Here is a 20578-nt window from a genome sequence, read left to right as displayed (position 1 = left end):
CGGGAAAGCGCTTTTTAATGACAAAATTCGGACTTAATTCGGGTTGTTTTTATTATTTTTGGTTAAAATGTTATTATTTTCATTTTTGAAAAATACATTTGACATCCGCATACATAGGTAATGAAAACAATTTCCTTGCAAAACAAAATTCCATAATATTCTTTTATTTTACTCGTCGCGCCAATTTTTATTTTAAAAACATTTTAAACTCTTGAAGAAATAACTTTGAGAAAAATTCAACTCATTCAACCTCTACTGAACACTAACACTCTCCTTTCGCTCGTTTTTCTTCTTTGTAGTGTTCGATTTCATGTTTTTGGAGATCTTTGTATTCGAATAGCTCAAAGCATTTTGGACATTCATGAATTTTTGGCCCAAGATGAGTCTTCAGATGTTTGTTCAAATCCCCTTTGTATTTATAGTTTGCCTTGCAAAATTTGCAACTGAACGCTAAGAAAAGAAGACAAAATAAGCGAATGAAATAAAATCCGAAAATTGTTAAATCAAGCCAATTCCTTACATCTCACGCTAATGTGTACTTTCTGGTGACATTTCAAATGATTTGATGAGAAGAACTTTCGATCGCATAACGGACAGGCATATTTTCTGTCGGCATCTGTTCTTTGATGCTTCCCTATGAAGAAAATAATATATTGTCATCAATAAATAATTAGGTAAATTGAGAATTGCAATAGAATACAAACTTATATGTTTGCTGTATGATTTCTTCGTTTGAAGTTCCGCCTGACAGATTCGGCAAACGTATTTATCTTTATTTTCTCGATGTGATACGTTATGTCGTTTGAAAGCGTCCATTTGGAAGAACGTCTTTGGACAGTCTGGACACTGTATTACCTGTGTCCGTTTTTCATTATCAACATGTGACCTCTCATTATGTTCTAAATTCTTATGATAATCTAGGCTCCGTGCGGATGCAAAACTTCTGCCACATTCATCGCAGAGATGAGCTAAAATAGAACAGAAATTGATTGAAGTTGAAATGATGCAGAATTATTTTATTCTAATACCAATTACTAACGTCTTATCTTGGTGTGTCTCTCGGTGTGATATCTAAGAAGAATTTTTTTAGCAAAAGCCCTGGAACAGACTTTGCAAACATATGGCCTCGGTGCATCGTGCTCATGTGACTTCATGTGAAACTCCTTCAGACCAATCGATGCAAAGAATATTGGACACTTTTCGCATTTATACAGTTTTTTATTTTCATGGGCAGTTTCCAAATGCTCTACCAGCTGCAATGTGATCGTAAATTCATTTGAACAATATTCGCAACCAATGCTTCTTTTTTCGCCACACAAATGTGAACTCAACTCGTCGAGAGTTAATTCTGTTTTACAAATCTCGCATTTTTGGTCTCTTTCGTGGCGTTCCATATGAACTCGAAGTTCTTTAGCAGTACTAAAAATCGCTCTGCACAAATAACACTGGAAGCTTTTCTCTTCTTTTTTCCTTCTGGTGGTACTTCTATTCTCTTCGTGCACTTCTCTTACATGACGGCTCAATTTTTTTCTTCCAGAAATAGTTGTCTTTTCAGGCAACGACTGGATAGGTTTGAGCTTAGGTTTTCGCTTGCGTTTGGGTTTGACTTTTTTTTCATGTACTTCTTTTACATGATGACGTAATTCTTTTAGTAATTCGAATGACATATCACATCTTGCACATTGGAATGCTGAAAATGTGAAGCAAATGGTTCAACGGGTTTGAAAGTGATGAATGTAAATAATTGACAAAATTAAACGTGGTAATGTTTTACGTTTGAGAATTCGTTGCTCTTGTTTGACAGACACGTTTGCTAAGTCCACTTTTTCAATTGATTCGTTGTATCGTTCAACTATCTCATCGTTGAGCAAAGAAGTGGGCAACATTGAAAGGTCATTTGATTTTATTTCATCGATTGAAACCAGTTCAACATGTCCAATCGGAGGATCCTGTTTTTCGAGTTTGATATCGTCTCTTGATACTTCGAGATGAGTAAAATCTTCGGGTGATTCTTGTCCAATTCGATTGTCCACCGTTCCATTTTGATTGGCCATGGCCAATTGCAATCTGCTCAATTTTTGTTCCAACAACGCATTCTTTGCATGGGCCGCTTGCAGTTGTACTTTATATTTAATGCAAGATAGACAAATTTTTTGTTGATTTGAAGGTCTGAAATGTTTTAATTTTTTTTTCAATTTGACTTTTGACCAATGGATACGATTGGAAAATAATTACCTATTAATTTCTACTATTTTTATGTTCTCTGTGGGAGGGTCTTGTTTGGAAGAATCTCCATATCTGAAATGGGAATTGCACAAACTAAAACTGTTTCCTTCTTTCATATCAACGAATAATATGCAGAATAAAATGGGAAATGACATAGTGAAGTAAACACACATGATGATATCGATGAAGTTTACTTACATTTGGCCGTTTAGCACATTGTTCTGTGGAGATTGTTTGAGTTTTATAACCTTTGTCGCTGGGCCGATTGATGGTATTGTCCGTTTCAATATGTTTGGCCGGATGTGTTGACCAGTATTTACTGGTGCAATCTCAGCTTTGGCTCTAAAATCAAATTCAATCGACATTCAATTTCGTAGCCGAAAATGGAAATGTTGTTATTTGGATGTGCAAATCATGATGCGATTTCAATTATAACTTGTACTAACGGAAAAATGCTTGGTACTGCAGATGGAGATATTCTTTTACGAATTCCAGGCAAGATTTCATTGGGCTGAAAGTGATTGACGCACACTAACTGTATACTCGTTCCATTTTCATAGAATGGCTGGTGCCGCGCAATTGCTTCTATCCATTTTGTTCGGGCGTCTTCGCTGACTGGAATACTTGGATGATATTTTATCCAAAGCAAGATATTAGTATTTATTTTCAGTTCATAATGAAATACATCTCAAATTATCACAGAAATTACCCAAATAATGTAGCATTTTTGTATGTTGAATTGCAATTTTTTATTATGCACGACATCCTCACTCAGATATAAACACTCGTAAATCTGAATGGTTTTGTCACCTTGCAACTTTTACTAATTTTTTCACTGAAAATTGGGGACGAGTCCACCAAAATGCGTTTCGTGGAAAACCACCTAAAAATATTGTGTTCACAATCGTTCACAATCAAAACAATCATTTGTGCGTTGACAGTTTGTTTGACGTTTATGTCAAACAAGTATATTGCTATGCTGTCAATGAAAAACCGCCAAACCTTAACACGAATGTTGGGATTATATTTGAATAAGAACAAAAAAGGATTTTCCTATTTAATTATAAAGTTTTTTGTTTTATATTATTCCTATTCACATTCAGTCGCTATTGTATTTTTTCTCGTTCATTTCTGTCGCTCTTTTTTCTCCTTTGAAGTGTTCGAGTTCATGCTTTTTCAGATCTTTGGATTCGAAAAGTTCAAATCATTTTGGATATTCATGAATTTTCGGCCTAAGATGAGTCATCAAATGTTTGTTCAAATCGCCTTTTGTATTTATATGTTTGCAAGCAAAATTTGCAACTGAACGCTGAAAAAATAATACAAAATAATTGATTGAAATATTTGAATCAAGCTAATTCCTTACATCTCATGTCAGTGTATACTTTCTGGTGAGATTTCAAAGTTTGCGATCTGAAAATACCTGTGAATGAACCGTTTCCGAATGATCTAACTGATTTGCTGTTATCGTGGATTCAAATTGAACAATATTCACAACGAATGCTTTTCTTATCGCCAAACAAACGTGAATTCAGCTCCTTGTGAGTTAATTCCGTTTTGCAGATCTCGCATTTTTGGACTCGTTCATGGCGTTTCATATGAACTCGAACTTCTTTTATAGTACTGAAACTCGTTCTGCACAAATAACACTGGATGCGTATCCCTTCTGTTTTCTTTCTCACAGCACGTGTCTTTTCTTCTGGCAAACGGTGAACAATTATAGTTTTTATTGCATGATATTCCGTCATATGACGGGACAGTTCTGTTGCTAATTCGAATGCCATGTCACATCTTCCGCATTGAAACACTGAAAATTGAGAGAAAATGTTTCAGAGTTTGACTCAGGCGACAGATATATGCTTTAGCATAGAAAAAATATCCGCATATTTTTTGGTTTGTCCACTTTCAGTATATAACGGCACCCACCTTCATCGAGTATCAGCACGCACACTGAACGTGGCAGTATAGGACGGTTTGTTTACGAAGAAAAAAATTGTTTATAAACAAAATCTCCCAGAACTATACAGCGCAAAACCTTAACATAGGACAGCATTGCTGCCGTTCAAATACATTGCACTGTACAACTCGGGAAGATTTTGTTTATAAACAATTTTTTTTCTTTGTAAACAAACCGTTCTATACTACCACGTTCAGTGTGCGTGCTGATACTCGATGAAGCTGGATGCCGTTATATACTGAGAGTGGACAAACCAAAAAATATGCGGTTATTTTTTCTATGCTAAAGCATATATCTGTCGCCTGAGTCAAACTCTGAAATGTGTCATCGATTTAGATAGACAGAGCGACAAATTCAAATATTCAACAAAATGTAATGCAGTAATGTTTTTTACGTTTTAGGGTCGATTGCCTCGGTTCGAGAGACACATCTGTTCTGCCCCCTGTTCTAATTGATTCCTTGTATTGTTCAATCTCTTCTGATGGTCCACTCACTGAAGCTGTCGGCGACTCATCACTCGATGATTCATCCATCTCTTCGCTGAGAAAAGAAGCGGGTAGCATGGAACAGTCGTTCAATGTTTTTTCATCGATTGAAATCGGTTGATTAGGTTCAATCGTAAGAGTCACACTTCCTGGCTCTTGGATGGTAGATATTCTGTGACACGTTGAATATTTGGTTGATATTGATCGAATTTGACTCTTCATCATATCATTTTCTACGGTCAATTCGCTCAATTTCTTATTTAATGCCGTAATCTCCGCATGGGCCGCTTGTAATTGAACTTCATAATTGATGCACGACTGACACAATTCTTGCTCATCTGAAGCACTGAAACGGGGTTTTCAAAAGTAAATTTATAATTATATCTATAAATGATGACGGAAGATGAAGAGAGTAATACCTTTTAATTGCTTCAATATCCATTATTTCTACATGCTCTGTATGAGGTTCCTCTACGGGTGGTTCATCTGACCTGTTGACGAAACAAATCAAAATGAACAATGAAACAAAATGCAGTGATTTTTCAAACTATTCATACTAACATTTCAGTCTTTGGCACTGTAACAGGTATTGGAATAGCACCTGCTTTCAATCTCTGACCATTAACACAAAAATCCTCTTGCCTGAAGTGTAAGCTACATAGTTTAAAAGTCCCTGTGTTTTCTCTATTGACAGCTTGCTTCCATTTAGCCAGAATTTCTGGCTCGTAAACTGGGCATCTGTAATAAATGATATTATCATATGATTCAATAAGTTGGTTAAGAGATGTCATTGGCTGTCTTTTGGTATTCCGGCAATATATTTATGGATATTATACAATGGATGATTACAAGATAAATGATTTCATGATGAAAATCATGGAAATCCAATTATTGCGTACCTGAAAAATCGGACATTTTCATCTGAGTTTCCGGAAAAATTCGGACAAGAGTTCACACCACAATATCTCTTTCCCATTGTAACTGTTCTGGTATTTTTTTCTCTAAACTATCGTTTTGATATCGTTAAATTAAATGTTTTAATAAATATTGAGGACGAGTCTACCAAACAGCGTTTCGAAGAAAACTACATAAATTGTGTTTACAACCAAAACAAAATATTCTGACAGTTCGTGTGACGTTTACATGAAACATTCATACTCCTCTTCTGTCAAAGAAAAGCCGCAAAACCGAAACACAAACGTTGTGACTATACTTGAACGAAAACAAAAATCGATTTGCTTTAAATTTTATCATGATGTTCTGTTTTTTTTATTTTTTCCTCTATTCACATTAAGTCGCTATTGTAATAAAAACTTTGAATTTAGTTTCAGTAAAAATGTCGCTTTTACTCGTTCATTTCTCTCGCTCGTTTTTCTTCTTTGTAATGTTCGATTTCGTGTTTTTGGAGATCTTTGTATTCGAATAGCTCAAAGCATTTTGGACATTCATGAATTTTCGGCCCAAGATGAGTCTTCAAGTGTTTGTTCAAATCCCCTAAGTATTTATAGTTTGCCTTGCAAAATTTGCAACTGAACGCTGAAAAAATAAGACAAAATGATTGAATGAAATAAAATCCGAAAATTGTTAAATCAAGCCAATTTCTTACATCTCACACCAGTGTGTACTTTCTGGTGAGATTTCAATGTTGTCGATTCGAAGAACTTCAGTGGGCATAACGTGCAGGCATGTTTTCGGTCGGCCTCTGTCCTTTTGTGTTTCCCTGTGAAGAAAAAAAAATTGTGTCGTTGAAAAAGTGTTGAATAAATTATGAATTTACACTAGGATACGAACTCAAATGCTGTTCATGTGCTTTCTTCGATACAAGCTCTGCTTCGCATATTTCGCACACATATTTATCTTCTCGATGTGTTAGGCTATGTAGTTTTAAATATTTCATTTGGTAAAAAGTCTTGGGACATTCTGGGCACTGGAGTGTCTTTGTCTTTTCTCCAATATGAATGCTTGAGTTATGAAGCTCCAAATTCCGTGCGGATGCAAAACTTCTGCCACATTCATCGCAGAGATGCGCTAAAAAGTAATAGAAAATGATTGAAATGATGCCAAATTATGTTATTCTAATACAAATCACTAACATTTTATCTGATCGTGTCTCTCGATGTGACCTCTAAGACGTAGTTTTGAAGCAAAAGCCTTGGAACAGATTTCGCAAATAAATCGCTTCGGTGCATCGAGCTCATGTGACTTCATGTGAAATTCCTTCAGAGCAATCATTGCCAAGAATGTTGGACATTTTTCGCATTTATGCATCTTTTTCGTTGCATGATCCGTTTTCAAATGCTCTAACAGTTTTGCCGTTATGGTGAATTCATTTGAACAATATTCGCAACCAATGCTTCTTTCTTCGCCACATAAATGTGAATTCAGCTCGTTGACAGTTAGTGCTGTTCTGCAGATCTTGCATTTTTGATCTCTTTTATGGCGTTCCATGTGAACTCGAACTTCTTTCATAGTACTGAAACTCGTTTGGCACAAATAGCACTGGAAGCTTTTCTCTTCTTTTTTCCTTCTGGTGGTACTTCTACTCTTTTTAGGCAACGCGAATTGTGTTGTATGCATTTTTCTTATATGACTGCCTAATTTCCATGGCAAATCGAATGACATATAACAGCTTCCGCATTGAAATGCTGAAAATTTGAAGAAAACCTTTTATCAAGTTTGACAGAGAAAATCGGGAATATTTGACAAAATTAAACGTGGTAATGTTTTACGTTTGAGAACTGAATGATCTGCTTCGAGAGTTGCGTCTGTTACGCTTTTTGTTCCAAATAATTCGTTATCTGGTTCAATCTCTTTTGATGATCCGCTCACTGGCCCTACCGGTGCCTCGTCGCTCGATGATTCATCCATCTCAACGTTAAGCAAAGAAGCTGGCAACATCGAACAGTTATTTGATTTTATTTCATCGATTGAAACCAGTTCAACGTGTTCAATCGGGGAATCCTGTTTTTCGAGTTTGATATCGTCTCTTGATACTTCGAGATGAGTAAAATCTTCGGGTGATTCTTGTCCAATTCGATTGTCCACCGTTCTATTTTCAATGACCAATTGCAATCTGCTTAGTTTTTGTTCCAACTGCGCTATCCTTACATGAGCCGCTTGCAGTTGTTCTTCATAATCAATGCAAGATTGACAAAATTCCCGTTGATCTGAAGGTCTGAAATGTTTTAGGTTTTTGTTTCAATTTGACTTTCGACCAATGGATAAGATTGGAAAATAATTACCTTTTAATTTCTGCGATATCTATTATTTTTATGTTCTCTGTGGGAGGGTCTTGTGTGGAAGGTTCCTCCAATCTGTCGGAACAAAATAAATTCAATGAAATTCAATGAATTTAAACATAATGTAAACTACAGATCGTAGTAATATCACAAGCTACAAGTATTTATACTAACGTTTCGGTCTTCGGCACAGGAACAGGTATTGGAACGGTGCCTTTCTTCAAAGTTATTTTTGTTTCAGTCCGTCGTATGTCCTCATCTCTGAAATGGTTACTGCATAATCGACAAATGGTTCCTCCTTTTATATTGACGGCTTTCACCCACTTTGCCAACAGCTCTGGATCAGTCCTTGGTAACCTGATAATATTCACATGGCGTGTTATTTGATTGTGAATGCAAAAATGGAATTGATACAAATGGGATATTTGATTTAAACGATTTCATACATGAAAAATCGGACGTCCGAGCGTGTGGTGCCATAATAATGTTCGCAAGATTTTACACCACAATATCTTTTCATTTTTCCAAGTATCAATTATTTCAGACTTTTCTTCTCCTCCAATTATCTAACGTTTAAAACTCTTTATAGTTATTGTTTTATCAAATAATGAGGAAGAGTCCACCAAAGAACAAACAACATGAAAATATTGTGTTTACAATAAAACCAAGACAAAGACTAAACAATTAATTTTACGTTGACAGTTCGTTTGACGTTCATGTCAAACAATCATGCTTCTCTTCTGTCAAAGAAAAACCGCCAAACCGAAACACGAATATTGGGATTATATTTGAAGTAAAACAAAAATGGTTTTTTTTTATAACTTTTTTATTGATTCATGTTCATTAGCTAATAAAATCGTCCAAATTCAGTATGAAAATTCGCCTTCACTCGTTCGTTTCATTCGCTTCTTTTTCTTTTAGGTAGTGTCCGTCTTCGTGTTTTAGAAGATCTTTATATTCGAATAGTTCAAAGCACTTTTTGCATTTGTGAATTTTGTTTCCAATATGAGTTTTCAGATGTTTATTCAAATCCCCTTTATACTTATACGATTGGTTGCAGAATTGGCAATTGAACACTGAAAAGTTGAAGTCAAATAGATTCAGTGGAATAAAATCACAATTGAATTATTGATCTAATGTCTTACATCTCACGCTAGTGTGTACTTTCTGGTGAGATTTCAAAATTTGTGATGAGAAGAACTTCAATGGGCATAATTTGCAGGCATATTTTCTGTCGGCCTCTGTTCTTCGGTGGTGCCTCTCTGTTAAAAAAGAGAATATTGCCATTAATGAAGTTCTGCATACATTGGAAATTACTTTAGACTACGGAACTCATATGCGCTTCAAATGATTGCTTAGATGGATGTTCAGTTTGGCAGATTTCGCACACGTATTTAAATTCTCGATGTTTGTCACGATGTCTACTAAAAGTTTGCCTATTAAAAAATTTTCTGGAACAATGGGGGCAATGAAATATTAACTCTTTGTTATGGATATACGCCCTTTTATGAAGCTGTAAACTACGTGCTGATCCAAAACTTTTGCCACATTCTTCGCAGAGATGAGCTAAAAATGAAGGAAAATTAATGTTATAAATGATTGAAATGATGCTCAAATATAATATTCGAACACAAAACACTAACAATTTGTCTCATTATGTCTCTTGACGTGAACTTTACGAAGCAATTTGGAAGCAAAATTCTTGTGACAGACTTTGCATACAAATTGCTTCGGTGCTCTATCATGTACTTTCATATGCAATTCCTTCAGAGCGAACATGGAGAAGTATTTTGAACATTTTTCACATCGATACAATAATTTTCCCTTTTCATGTGACTTATCCAAATGCTCTACCAGCTTCGATGTAGCTGTGAATTCATCTGCGCAGTAATCACAACGAATGCTTTTCTCATCGCCACACAAATGTGAATTCAGCTCGTTGAGAGTTAATTCTGTTTTACAGATCTCGCATTTCTGGTCTCTTTCATGGCGTTTCATATGAACATGAACTCCGTTGAAAAAAGTATTGAAACTCATTCTACACAAATAACACTGGTAGCTCTTCCCTTCTTTTTTCTTTCTCGCAGCACGTGTCTTCTCTTTTGGCAAACGCGGGACAGTTACTGTTTTTATTGAATGATATTCCGTTATATGACGGGACAGTTCTATTGCCAATTCGAATGCCATGTCACATCTTCCGCATTGAAACACTGAAAATTGAGCGAAAATATTTCATCGATTTAGATAGACACAGCGACAAATTCAAATATTCAACAAAATGTAACGCAGTAATGTATTTTACGTTTTAGGGTCGATTGCCTCGGTTCGAGAGACACATCTGCTATGTCCACTGTCCTAATTGATTCCTTGTATTGTTCAATCTCTTTTGATGGTCCACTCATTGAAGCTGTCGGCGACTCATCACTCGATGATTCATCCATCTCTTCGCTGAGAAAAGAAGCGGATAGCATGGAACAGTCGTTCAATGTTTTTTCATCGATTGAAATCGGTTGATCAGGTTCAATCGTAAGAGTCACACTTCCTGGCTCTTGGATGGTAGATATTCTGTGACACGTTGAATATTTGGTTGATATTGATCGAATTTGAGTCTTCATCATATTATTTTCTACGGTCAATTCGCTCAATTTCTTCTTTAATGCCGTAATCTCCGCATGAGCCGCTTGCAATTGAACTTCATAGTTGATGCACGACTGACACAATTCTTGCTCATCTGAAGCACTGAAACGGTTCATATAATTGTAACTATCTATAATATATCATAATCGGCAATAAAGAGGATAATACCTTTCATTTGCTTCAATATCCATTATTTCCACGTGCTCTGTGTGTGGTTCCTCGGTGGGAAGTTCATCTAGAGTAGAGTCTACTGTGGGAGGTTCCTCTATGATAGTTTCATATGATCTGTTATCGAAACCAATTACAATAAACAATGAAACAAAATGCAGTGATTTTACAAGTTACAACCATTCATACTAACATTTCAGTCTTGACAGTTTTTGGAACGGGCATTGGAATGGCACCCGGTTTCAATCTTATATTCCTTCTACTCTTTATAAGATCCTCTTGTCTGAAGTGTGAGCCACATAGTTTAAAAGTCCCTGTGGTTTCTCTATTGACAGCTTGCTTCCATTTAGCCAGAAGTTCCGGTTCGTAAATTGGCAATCTGTAATGAATGATTTCGTAGGATGTTTACATGAAACAAAACGACGAAAATCATAAAAATCTATTGAATGAATTTCATACCTGAAAAATGGGACATTTTCGTCTGCGGTTCCAGTAAAATTCGGACAAGAATTTACACCACAATATCTCTTTCTCATTGTAACTAATCTGGTTTTTCCTCTAAACTATCATTTTTATATCGTTGAATTAATTGTTTCATTAAATATTGATAACGCATCCATCAAACAGTGTTTTGAAGAAAACAACATGAACATAAACTGTGTTCACAGCCAAAACAGCACCAAATAAACTCAAGCCAAACAATCACTTGTATTCTGACAGTTCGTTTGACGTTTACGTCTAACAATCATGCTTCTTTCCTGTCAATGAAAAAGCGCCAAACCGAAACACAAACGTAGTTAAATGCAAACAAAAAATGGATTTATTTCATTTGTCCCCGTTTTTTATTAATTTCATACATATTCATTGGTTTTATCAACACCTGTTAACTTCAGTATAAATGTCGCTTTCACTCGTTCATTTCGCTTGCTTCTTTTTCTTGTTTGTAATGTTCGTCTTCGTGTTTTAGGAGATCTTTATATTCGAATAGCTCGAAGCACTTTTTACATTCGTGAATTTTGTTTCCCATGTGTGTCTTCAGATGTTTGTTCAAATCCCCTTTATACTTATATTTTGCATCACAGAACTTACAACTGAACGCTAAAAAATGAAGTCAAAATAAGTAAATGGAATAAAATCCCAAAGTGGTCAAATCAAGCTAATTCCTTACATCTCACGCCAATGTGTACTTGCTGGTGTTTTCTCACAGCTTGCGATGAAAAAAACTTCCGAGGACATAATTTGCAGTCAAACTTTCGGTCGGCCTCTGTTCGTCGGTGCCTCTCTGTAACAAAGAGATAATATTACCGTCAATGAAGTTGTACATAAATTAACCATTAAAGTAGATTACGAACTCATATGCTTGTCAAATGATCGCTTTGATAGAAGTTCAGTTTGGCAGATTTCGCACGGGTATTTATCCTCTTGATGTTTTTCCATATGACTTTTGAAATTGCTACGTTGAGAAAATTTCTTAGGACAATGAGGACAATGAAAGGGTGTCTCTTTCGTATGGATATACGAATTCTTATGAAGCAGTAAATTCCGTGATGATGCATAACTTGTGCCACATTCTTCGCAGAGATGAGCTAAAAATAAAGAAAAAGGTTGAAATGATGATTAGATACATACATAGGTTAATGATAACATGTATGATTATTTAGAGCGAAAATGTAATACAGAAAAGTTGCGCGGAAAAATGTCGATGATGAATGAGCGGAAAAGGGATAGCTATATAGTAAACTGTATAGTAAATTAAAGTGAACTATATAGCTATCTCTTTTCATTTTGACATTTTTCCGCTCAACTTTTCTGTATTACATTTGCCCTCCAAACTACTCATATATTATTCCAATACAAATAACTAACATTTTGTCTCATCGTGTCTCTTGGCGTGGAGCTTAAGAAGTAATTTGGAAGCAAAATCCTTGTGACAGACTTTGCATACAAATGGTTTGAGTTCTCTAGCATGTGATTTCATATGAAATTCTTTCAGAACGAACATGGGAAGGTATCTCGAACATTTTTCACATCGATAAAATTGTTTCCTCTTTTCATGTGACTTTTTCAAATGCTCTACCAGTTCCGATGTAACCGTAAATTTGATCGGACAGTAATCACAAAGAATGCTTTTCACATCGCCACACAAATGTGAACTCAGCTCGTTGGCAGTTAATTCCATTTTGCAGATCTCGCATTTCTGGTCTCTTTCATGGCGTTTCATATGTACTCGAACTCCGTTGAAAGTACTGAAACTCGTTCTGCACAAATGACACTGGTAGCTCTTCCCTTCTTTTTTCTTTCTCACAGCACGTGTCTTTTCTTTTGGCAAGCGCGGGACAATTATGGTTTTTGTATCATGACATGCCGTCATATGACGAGCCAGTTCTGCTGCTAATTCGAATGCGATGTCACATCTTCCGCATTGAAACACTGAAAAATGAGAGAAAGTGTTTTAACGAGATTATGGTAAATCTTCAACGAAATGTAACGCGGTAATGTTTCTTTTACTTTTAAAAGTTGGCTGCCTTGGTTCGAGAGATACGTCTGTTACTGTTTCAACTGATTTGTTATATCGTTTAATCTCTTCAGATGGTTCACTCACGGACGATCCATCCATCTCATCGTTGAATAGAGAATTGGGTAACACGGAACAATCGTTTAATATTTTTTCATCGATTGAAATCGGTTGATCAGGTTCAATCGTAAGAGTCACACTTTCTGGCTCTTGGATGGTAGATATTATGTGACACGTTGAATATTTGGTTGATATTGATCGAATTTGACTCTTCATCATATTATTTTCTACGGTCAATTCGTTCAATTTCTCCTTTAATACCGCTATCTCCGTATGAGCCGCTTGTAATTGAACTTCATAGTTGATGCACGACTGACACAATTCTTGCTCATCTGAAGCACTGAAACGGCTATAAAAATATATTCTTATAATTGTATTTATAAATCATGATAGATGATGAAGAGGACACTTACCTTTCATTTGCTTCAATATCCATTATTTCCACATGCTCTGTGTGTGGTTCCTCTGTTGGAAGTTCATCTGTCGAAAAGTACTCTGTAATAGCTTCATCTGTGATAGGCTCATTTTTGGGAAGTTCATCTGATCTATTGTCGAAATCAGTTACAATAAACAATGGAATAAAATACTGTGATTTCACAAGTTTCATCTGTTCATACTAACATTTCTGTCTTGACAGTCTTTGGAACGGGTATTGGAAAGGCGCCTGGTCTCAATCTTACATACGTCTTATTCCATAGAACATCCTCTTGTCTGAAGTGTAAGCTACATAATAAAAAATTCCCTGGGGTTTCTCGATTAACAGCTTGCTTCCATTTAGCCAGAATTTCTGGTTCGTAAACTGGCAATCTGTAATGATGAATAACAATGAATGTTTTCACGAGAAAAAAAATGGTGAAAATCATGGAAATCCAGTTGTTAATTTACCTGAAAAATCCGACATTTCGATCTGATGTCCCAAAAAAATTCTGACAAGATTGTACACCACAATATCTCCTTCCCATTTTGTTTTCTGTCTCTAGCTATTCGTCACTTTTGTCTTGTCTAAACGATCCTTTAAATATTGTTTTGTAACAATTGTTCTACTGAATATTAAGGCGAATCCATCAAAAATAGCATGAAAACGTATGTTTGCAAACAAAACAACAAAAAAACTCAAGGGAAACAATCACTCGTATTTTGACAGTACGTTTGACGTTTATGTCAAACAAAATCATACTTCTCTTCTGTCAATAAAACCCGTTAAACTAAATAGGAAAGTTGTGACTATATTAATTAAGTGTCTGTATAATGTGAAGAGGAAATTTTCTGCACGGTTTGATGACAATAACACATACACAGCAATTGATGGTCAGACTTTACAACAGTTTTTTGCTTCGGGAAGTGTGAATAGCAATCCATGCGTCGTGTTCATGCCATCAATTGACGCAGAATTTGATGCTCTTTATATTGAGCACTTATCATTTAACTGATATCAAAAACAACCTAGCTGACAACATTTGAATGAAAACATAAATAAAAATGGATTGGCTTCGTTTAATTGTCAATTGAAATGTTAATTTTTTTCATTTACATTCATTATGGTTCATTCTAAAAAAATAAAACTTTTGATGATAACGATTTACTCCATCGTTTAATTCGCCTCCTTTTCTTCTTTGTAATGCTTGAATTCGTGTTTTTGGAGCTCATTTGGATATTCGAATCGCTTTGGGCATTTCGGGCAGGAGTAAATTTTCTTTCCCAAGTGTGTCTTTAGATGTTTATTCAAATCACCACTGTATTTATAGGTTTGGCTGCAAAAGCGACAGTTAAATACTGAAAAACAAAGTTAAAAAAACACTGAATTGAATAAAGTTACGGCAATTGAATGATATTAATCCGTTACATCTCACGCCAGTGTGTACTTTCCGATGACTTCTCAACGAATATGAATTAAAGAATTTTCGAGGGCATATTTTGCACGCATATTTTCGGTCAGATTCAGTTCTATCGTGAATCTCTATAAAAGAATGATATTTTTCTTGTTTATAACGTAGTTTTCTAAATTGAAAGTCAAATTCAAATACAAACTTAAATGCTTTCTGAGTCCTAGCAATGATTTAAGTACAGCTTGGCAGATATGACAAATGTAATCATGCTCGCGATGCACATCACTGTGCCTTCTCAAATGTTGTGCATTGTAAAACTTCCTGGGACAATCGGGACACTGGATTGTTGGTTTTCTATTGGGATCATGAGTGTCTTGATGTTTTTGCAAATTTCGTTTGCTTGGGAAACCCTTTCCACATTCTTCACAAAGATGGGCTGCAAAATGACCAAAATCAATGTTGAACCACATTTTCTTTGAAGAAATAAATCACTTACATTTCGGCGCATCGTGAGTCTCGCTATGAACTTTCAGATAATATTCCTTCGAAAAAGCCTTGGAGCAGATTTCACATACAAAAGGCTTTGGCTCATCTTGTGCATGTGAGATCATATGAAAATCCTTTAGTGCAATCATGGGGAAACACTTTTTACACTTTTCGCATTGATAGAATTTAACATTTGTTTCATGTGATTTTTCCAAATGCTCTACTAGCTTTGATGTGGTCGTGAATTCATTTGGACAGTAATCACAACGAATACTCTTCTCTTTGCCACACAGATGTGAATTCAAGTCATCTAGTTTTAAGCTCCTTTTACAGACTTGACATTTTGTCATTTTTACATGATGTTTAAAGTGACTCTGCAGATTGCTTTGGGTATGGCAATCTTTTTCGCACAAGTGGCATGTGTACAATGTGTGATTCCATTTGTGATTTTCACGTACGTGATCGTTGAGTTCTTTTGTAGTTTCGAATGATTCCTCACACGTTCCACATTTGAACACTGAAAAATTGAATAATCCATTATTTTGAGACAATAACAAATGTTAATGTGATGGTTTGTTTTACGTTTTAAGGTCCCAGTCTCGTTTAAGCTGTCATCTGACATTTCAATTATTTCAACCTCGTCTGATGATGCGTCCACAGTTGCTGCAGGCGGTTTATTACCTGATGATTTTTCATCATCCGACTCAACGGTGACCATGTAAACAGACAGAACTGACGAATCATTCGACGCTGTGTCATCAATTAAAATCTGTACGTCAGGTTCAATCAAGGTGTTCAGCTCTTCTGGCTCTTGTTTGATACTTTCGTGTGTTATATCGTGACGATTCAACTCTTCAGTTGGTGGTGGTGGTTCTTCTGACTGTTTTGTAGCGTTTTCATGTGCTTTTTTGTGACACTCTAATAATATTTCCATTGGATATCCAAGCGTACACTGGTCACACTTATACAACAATCTATTGCTAGCTACTTGAGTCAATTCGGCATGTTGATCTTCTATATGTTTTAGAAAGCTAGCGGTTGTTACAAATGGATGTGAACACAAGGGGCAAACGATGTTCTTTGCGTCGATACACAAATGCCATTGCGTCAGTTGGGCTTGGCAAAGTCTACACTTTCTGCCTCTTATTCGATTTTCTTCCGTCAATTCGCTCAATTTCTTCTTCAATGCCGCTATCTCCGCATGAGCCGCTTGTAATTGTATGTTATATTTAATGCATGACGTACACAACTCTTGTTCATCTGAAGCACTGAAACGGCTATAAAAATATATTCTTTTAATTATATCCATAAATCAAGATAGATGATGAAGAGGATAATACCTTTTAATTGCATCAATATCCATTATTTCCACATGCTCTGTGTGTGGTTCCTCTGTGGTAGGTTCATCTGGGAGAGGATCTTCTATGGGAGGTTCATCTGATCTGTTGTCGAAACCAATTACAATAAACAATGAAACAAAATGCAGTGATTTTACAAGTTACAACCATTCATACTAACATTTCAGTCTTGACAGTCGGCACGGGTATTGGAATGGCACCCGGTTTCAATTTTGAATGAGATTTACTCCCTATAAGATCCTCTTGTCTGAAGTGTAAGTAACATAATAAAAAATTCCCTGGCATTTCTCTATTGACAGCTTGCTTCCATTTAACCAGAAGTTCCGGTTCGTAAATTGGCAATCTGTAATGAATGATATCGTAGAATGGTTACATGAAACAAAATGACGAAAATCATAAAAATCTATTGAGTGAATTTCATACTTGAAAAATCGGACATTTTCATCTGCGGTTCCAGTAAAATTCGGACAAGAGCTCACACCACAAAATCTCTTTCTCATTGTAACTATTCTAGTTTTTTCTCTAAACTAACTCGTTTTAATATCGTTGAATTAATTGTTTCATTAAATATTGAGGACGAGCGCACCAAACAGCGTTTTGTAGAAAACAACACGAACATAAATTGTGTTCACAACCAAAACAGAACCAAATCAACCCAAGCTAAACAATCACTTGCATTTTGACAGTTCGTTTGACGTTTACGTCAAACGTTCATACTTCTCTTCTGTCAATGAAAAATCGCCAACCCGAAAAAAACGTAGTTCAATGCAAACAAACAATGGATTTTTTTAAAACTTAATTTTGATGTTTATTGATCCTATTCACATTCATTAGCTATTGAAACCAAATCGTCCAACTTCAGTATGAAAATTCGCCTTTACTTGTTCGTTTCATTCGCTTCTTTTTCTTGTTTGTAATGTTCATTTTCGTGTTTTAGAAGATCTTTATATTCGAATAGCTCGAAGCACTTTTTACATTCGTGAATTTTGTTTCCAATATGAGTTTTCAGATGTTTGTTCAAATCCCCTTTGTATTTATAAGATAGCTTGCAGAATCGGCAACTGAACACTGAAAAATTGAAGTTAAAAATTATCAGTGAATGGAATGGAATAAAATCACAATGTAGTTAAATCGAACTAATTCCGTACATCTTGCGCTAGTGTGTACTTTCTGATGAGCGTTTAGAGTTGCTCGTTTAAAGAATTTCAGATGGCATAGTTTGCAGTCATACTTTCTGTCCGTATCTGTTCTTCGGTGATTTCCTATAAAAAAAAAAAATAATATTTCCATCAATGAAGTTCTGCATAAATGAAAAATTCCAATCAAATACGAACTCAGATGCTGTTCAAATGAATTCTTTGATGAAAGTTCATTTTGGCAGATTTCGCACACGTATTTATCTTCTCGATGTGCTGACTCAATATGCCTTTCGAAACTGTCCCTTTGAAAAAATTTCTTGGTACAATGAGGACAATGAAATGTTGGCACTTCACTATGAATATGTGATCCCTTATGGATCAACAAATTCCGTGCATCCCTAAAACCTCGGCCACATTCCTCGCAGAGATGAGCTAAGAAAGTAACAAAAATTGAATGATTAAAATGATGCTGAAATATGTTATTCAAATACAAATCGCTAACATTTTGTCTTAACGTGGGATCTACGGTGACTTCTTAGATTAACTCTTGATGTAAAAGCCTTGGAACAGACTTCGCAAATAAATCGCTTTGGTGCATCGAGCTCATGTGACTTCATGTGAGTTTCCTTCAGAGCAATTGATGCTATGAATTTTGGACACTTTTCGCATCGATAAAATTTCCTCTTTTCATGCGACTTTTCCAAATGCTCAAGCAATTCTAATGTTACGGTGAATTCAATTGGGCAGTAGTCACAGCGAATGGTTTTTTCTTCACCACATAAATGGGAATTTAGCTCGTTTTGGGTTAATGCCGTTTTACAGATGTCGCATTTATGGCATCTTTCATGGAGATACATGTGAGCTCGAAGTATTTGTTTAGTACTGCAATTCATTCCGCATAAATAACACTGGAAAATCCGCTCTACTCTTTTTCTTTTGCGGGCAATTTTCGTCGTTTCGGGCAAGCTGAGGACAGGCGTATTTTTTGCTTTGGGAAATTGACTCTTGGATCTAGGCAAGCTAAGGGCTTGAGTCGTTCTATGCACTTGACTTATATGATGGGATAATTTTCGTGGTGAATCGAATGATATATTACACGATCCACATTGATAATACACTGAAAATCAAGAGAGAACATTTTAACGAATTTAAAATGGACTAGAAATTTAGAACAGATGTGCATGTTTAAACAAGGTGATGTCTCACTTTTGCTAATCTCTTGCGGCGGCTGGATTGACTCATCTACTAATTTTGATTGTTGAATGGTTGTTTCAATTGTTTCTTCCATCTCTTCCGAAGATTCGTTCAATGCCTCTACCAACAACTTATCATACGTTGATTCATCCATCTCAACGTTGAGCAAAGCGGGTGACATTGGACCGTCATTTAAAATTAGTTCATTGACAGAAATCATTTCATCGGGTTCAGTCTTTTTCCAAATCTGTTTTGCCTGTTGAATGAGTTCTTCATGTGACGCTTCGTTACAGATCAACTCTTCAGTTGATTCAAGCAGAATTTGATTCTTCAGCATTTTATTTTCGGTCGTCAATTCGATCAACTTGTGTTTCAACAGCACTATCTGCTCACGAGCCGCTTTTAATTGCCCTTCATATTGAATACAAGTGTGACACAATTCTTTCTGATCTGGAGCACTAGAATATTTCGATTGGACAATAGATTTTTAGATCGATAAAAGCAGACAAGTGAAGATTAATTACCTTTCAACTTCTTCAATATGTACTACTTCTATACACTCTGTTGGAGCGGCCTCTGATCTGTTAATGAAACAATTTTTTTAGAAAATGAAATGCACTAACGTCATAATACTAACATTTCAGTCTTGACAGTCCGTGATACGGGTATTGGAATTGCACCTGGTTTCAATCTACCGTTCGTACGTAAATGCTCTTTTCTGAAATGTTGACTGCACAAACGATATCCAACTGATGGACTTAAATTAAGACATTCTGCCCACTTGATTCGAAGCTCTGGATTGCTTGGCGTACTGTAATGGATATAAACATAGAACAGTGTTTTGATGAGAATAGAAAATATGACTTTTTGGAATCGGAATCAATATATTCATACCGAAAAAACTTAACATCTGGATCCGTTGTGCCAAGAAAATTTTGACACCAATTCAAGCAACAATATCGGTTATTTTGCGACATATTTTTGACGTGAAGGTTTTACTTAAAACAATTAATTTCACTTTCAATCACTGTTTGGATTCTTTATTTTATAGTATTTAATGATGCTTCATCCAAAGTAGGTGGAAGCTTGTTGAAAATTTTGGACCTATTTCATTATTCCAAAAAAAACTAAAATTATTTGCCAACAAACGACATGGAAATGTGTGTTCGCAAACCAAAACAATAGCATAAACTAAACGCTCACTTACATTTTGACAGTTCGTTTGACATTTACGTCAAACAATCGGCTTTTTGTCAAAAAGAGAAACCGGCAAACTTGAACGCGTGTG

At 35.7% G+C, this 20578-nt stretch overlaps 6 protein-coding genes across 8 annotated transcripts; all 6 read right to left on the bottom strand.

Moving 5' to 3' along the window:
* Positions 1-33: 33 nt before the first annotated feature.
* On the bottom strand, positions 34-5875 carry LOC129574105 (zinc finger protein 878-like). Of its 2 annotated transcripts, XM_055455547.1 has the most exons (15): positions 5568-5875; positions 5230-5406; positions 5088-5159; positions 4578-5014; positions 3650-4033; positions 3229-3535; positions 2936-3109; positions 2673-2849; positions 2425-2568; positions 2236-2298; positions 1775-2169; positions 1040-1690; positions 705-968; positions 521-634; positions 34-450 (listed from the first exon to the last, which is right to left on the bottom strand). In XM_055455547.1, exons 7-15 carry the CDS (start codon positions 2989-2991, stop codon positions 263-265), a joined length of 2052 nt encoding a protein of 683 aa, XP_055311522.1. In that variant the 5' UTR covers positions 2992-3109; positions 3229-3535; positions 3650-4033; positions 4578-5014; positions 5088-5159; positions 5230-5406; positions 5568-5875; the 3' UTR covers positions 34-262. The 2 variants fall into 2 exon arrangements, with proteins under 2 accessions (XP_055311522.1, XP_055311515.1); XM_055455540.1 differs by lacking the exons at positions 3229-3535; positions 3650-4033; positions 4578-5014; ... (1 more) ...; positions 5230-5406; positions 5568-5875 and having other exon boundaries at positions 2936-3160.
* Positions 5876-5902: 27 nt separating this feature from the next.
* On the bottom strand, positions 5903-8632 carry LOC129574132 (zinc finger protein 878-like). The gene is made up of 8 exons (XM_055455613.1): positions 8354-8632; positions 8082-8264; positions 7911-7982; positions 7398-7843; positions 6762-7313; positions 6460-6696; positions 6275-6388; positions 5903-6204 (listed from the first exon to the last, which is right to left on the bottom strand). The coding sequence occupies exons 1-8, from the start codon at positions 8425-8427 to the stop codon at positions 6014-6016; spliced, it is 1869 nt and encodes a 622-aa protein (XP_055311588.1). The 5' UTR covers positions 8428-8632; the 3' UTR covers positions 5903-6013.
* An 83-nt stretch (positions 8633-8715) lies between these two features.
* Positions 8716-11439, bottom strand: LOC129574121 (zinc finger protein 700-like). Its single transcript, XM_055455560.1, has 8 exons — positions 11172-11439; positions 10906-11091; positions 10713-10829; positions 10210-10646; positions 9551-10117; positions 9240-9473; positions 9053-9169; positions 8716-8983 (listed from the first exon to the last, which is right to left on the bottom strand). Exons 1-8 carry the CDS (start codon positions 11246-11248, stop codon positions 8793-8795), a joined length of 1926 nt encoding a protein of 641 aa, XP_055311535.1. The 5' UTR covers positions 11249-11439; the 3' UTR covers positions 8716-8792.
* A 92-nt stretch (positions 11440-11531) lies between these two features.
* Positions 11532-14705, bottom strand: LOC129574125 (zinc finger protein 700-like). 2 transcript variants are annotated; one of them, XM_055455590.1, is made up of 8 exons: positions 14173-14705; positions 13909-14094; positions 13701-13832; positions 13221-13636; positions 12579-13142; positions 12065-12298; positions 11881-11994; positions 11532-11810 (listed from the first exon to the last, which is right to left on the bottom strand). In XM_055455590.1, the coding sequence occupies exons 1-8, from the start codon at positions 14247-14249 to the stop codon at positions 11620-11622; spliced, it is 1914 nt and encodes a 637-aa protein (XP_055311565.1). In that variant the 5' UTR covers positions 14250-14705; the 3' UTR covers positions 11532-11619. The 2 variants fall into 2 exon arrangements, with proteins under 2 accessions (XP_055311565.1, XP_055311573.1); XM_055455598.1 differs by having other exon boundaries at positions 13221-13627.
* A 62-nt stretch (positions 14706-14767) lies between these two features.
* Positions 14768-17657, bottom strand: LOC129574095 (zinc finger protein 595-like). The gene is made up of 8 exons (XM_055455512.1): positions 17381-17657; positions 17118-17300; positions 16940-17041; positions 16182-16876; positions 15610-16116; positions 15316-15549; positions 15131-15244; positions 14768-15060 (listed from the first exon to the last, which is right to left on the bottom strand). The coding sequence occupies exons 1-8, from the start codon at positions 17455-17457 to the stop codon at positions 14879-14881; spliced, it is 2094 nt and encodes a 697-aa protein (XP_055311487.1). The 5' UTR covers positions 17458-17657; the 3' UTR covers positions 14768-14878.
* Positions 17658-17740: 83 nt separating this feature from the next.
* Positions 17741-20502, bottom strand: LOC129574122 (zinc finger and SCAN domain-containing protein 12-like). Its single transcript, XM_055455576.1, has 8 exons — positions 20185-20502; positions 19928-20101; positions 19815-19871; positions 19303-19748; positions 18599-19213; positions 18292-18528; positions 18106-18219; positions 17741-18025 (listed from the first exon to the last, which is right to left on the bottom strand). The coding sequence occupies exons 1-8, from the start codon at positions 20265-20267 to the stop codon at positions 17835-17837; spliced, it is 1917 nt and encodes a 638-aa protein (XP_055311551.1). The 5' UTR covers positions 20268-20502; the 3' UTR covers positions 17741-17834.
* Positions 20503-20578: the final 76 nt, after the last annotated feature.

Source organism: Sitodiplosis mosellana, unplaced genomic scaffold (assembly GCF_009176505.1).
Source record: "Sitodiplosis mosellana isolate CC-2019 unplaced genomic scaffold, AAFC_SMos_1.0 Smas_scaffold_1, whole genome shotgun sequence".
In the NCBI taxonomy this organism is placed as follows: domain Eukaryota; kingdom Metazoa; phylum Arthropoda; class Insecta; order Diptera; family Cecidomyiidae; genus Sitodiplosis; species Sitodiplosis mosellana.
The sequence above is the reverse complement of the archived record's forward strand: the minus strand, read 5'-3'. Positions and strand labels throughout refer to the sequence as shown.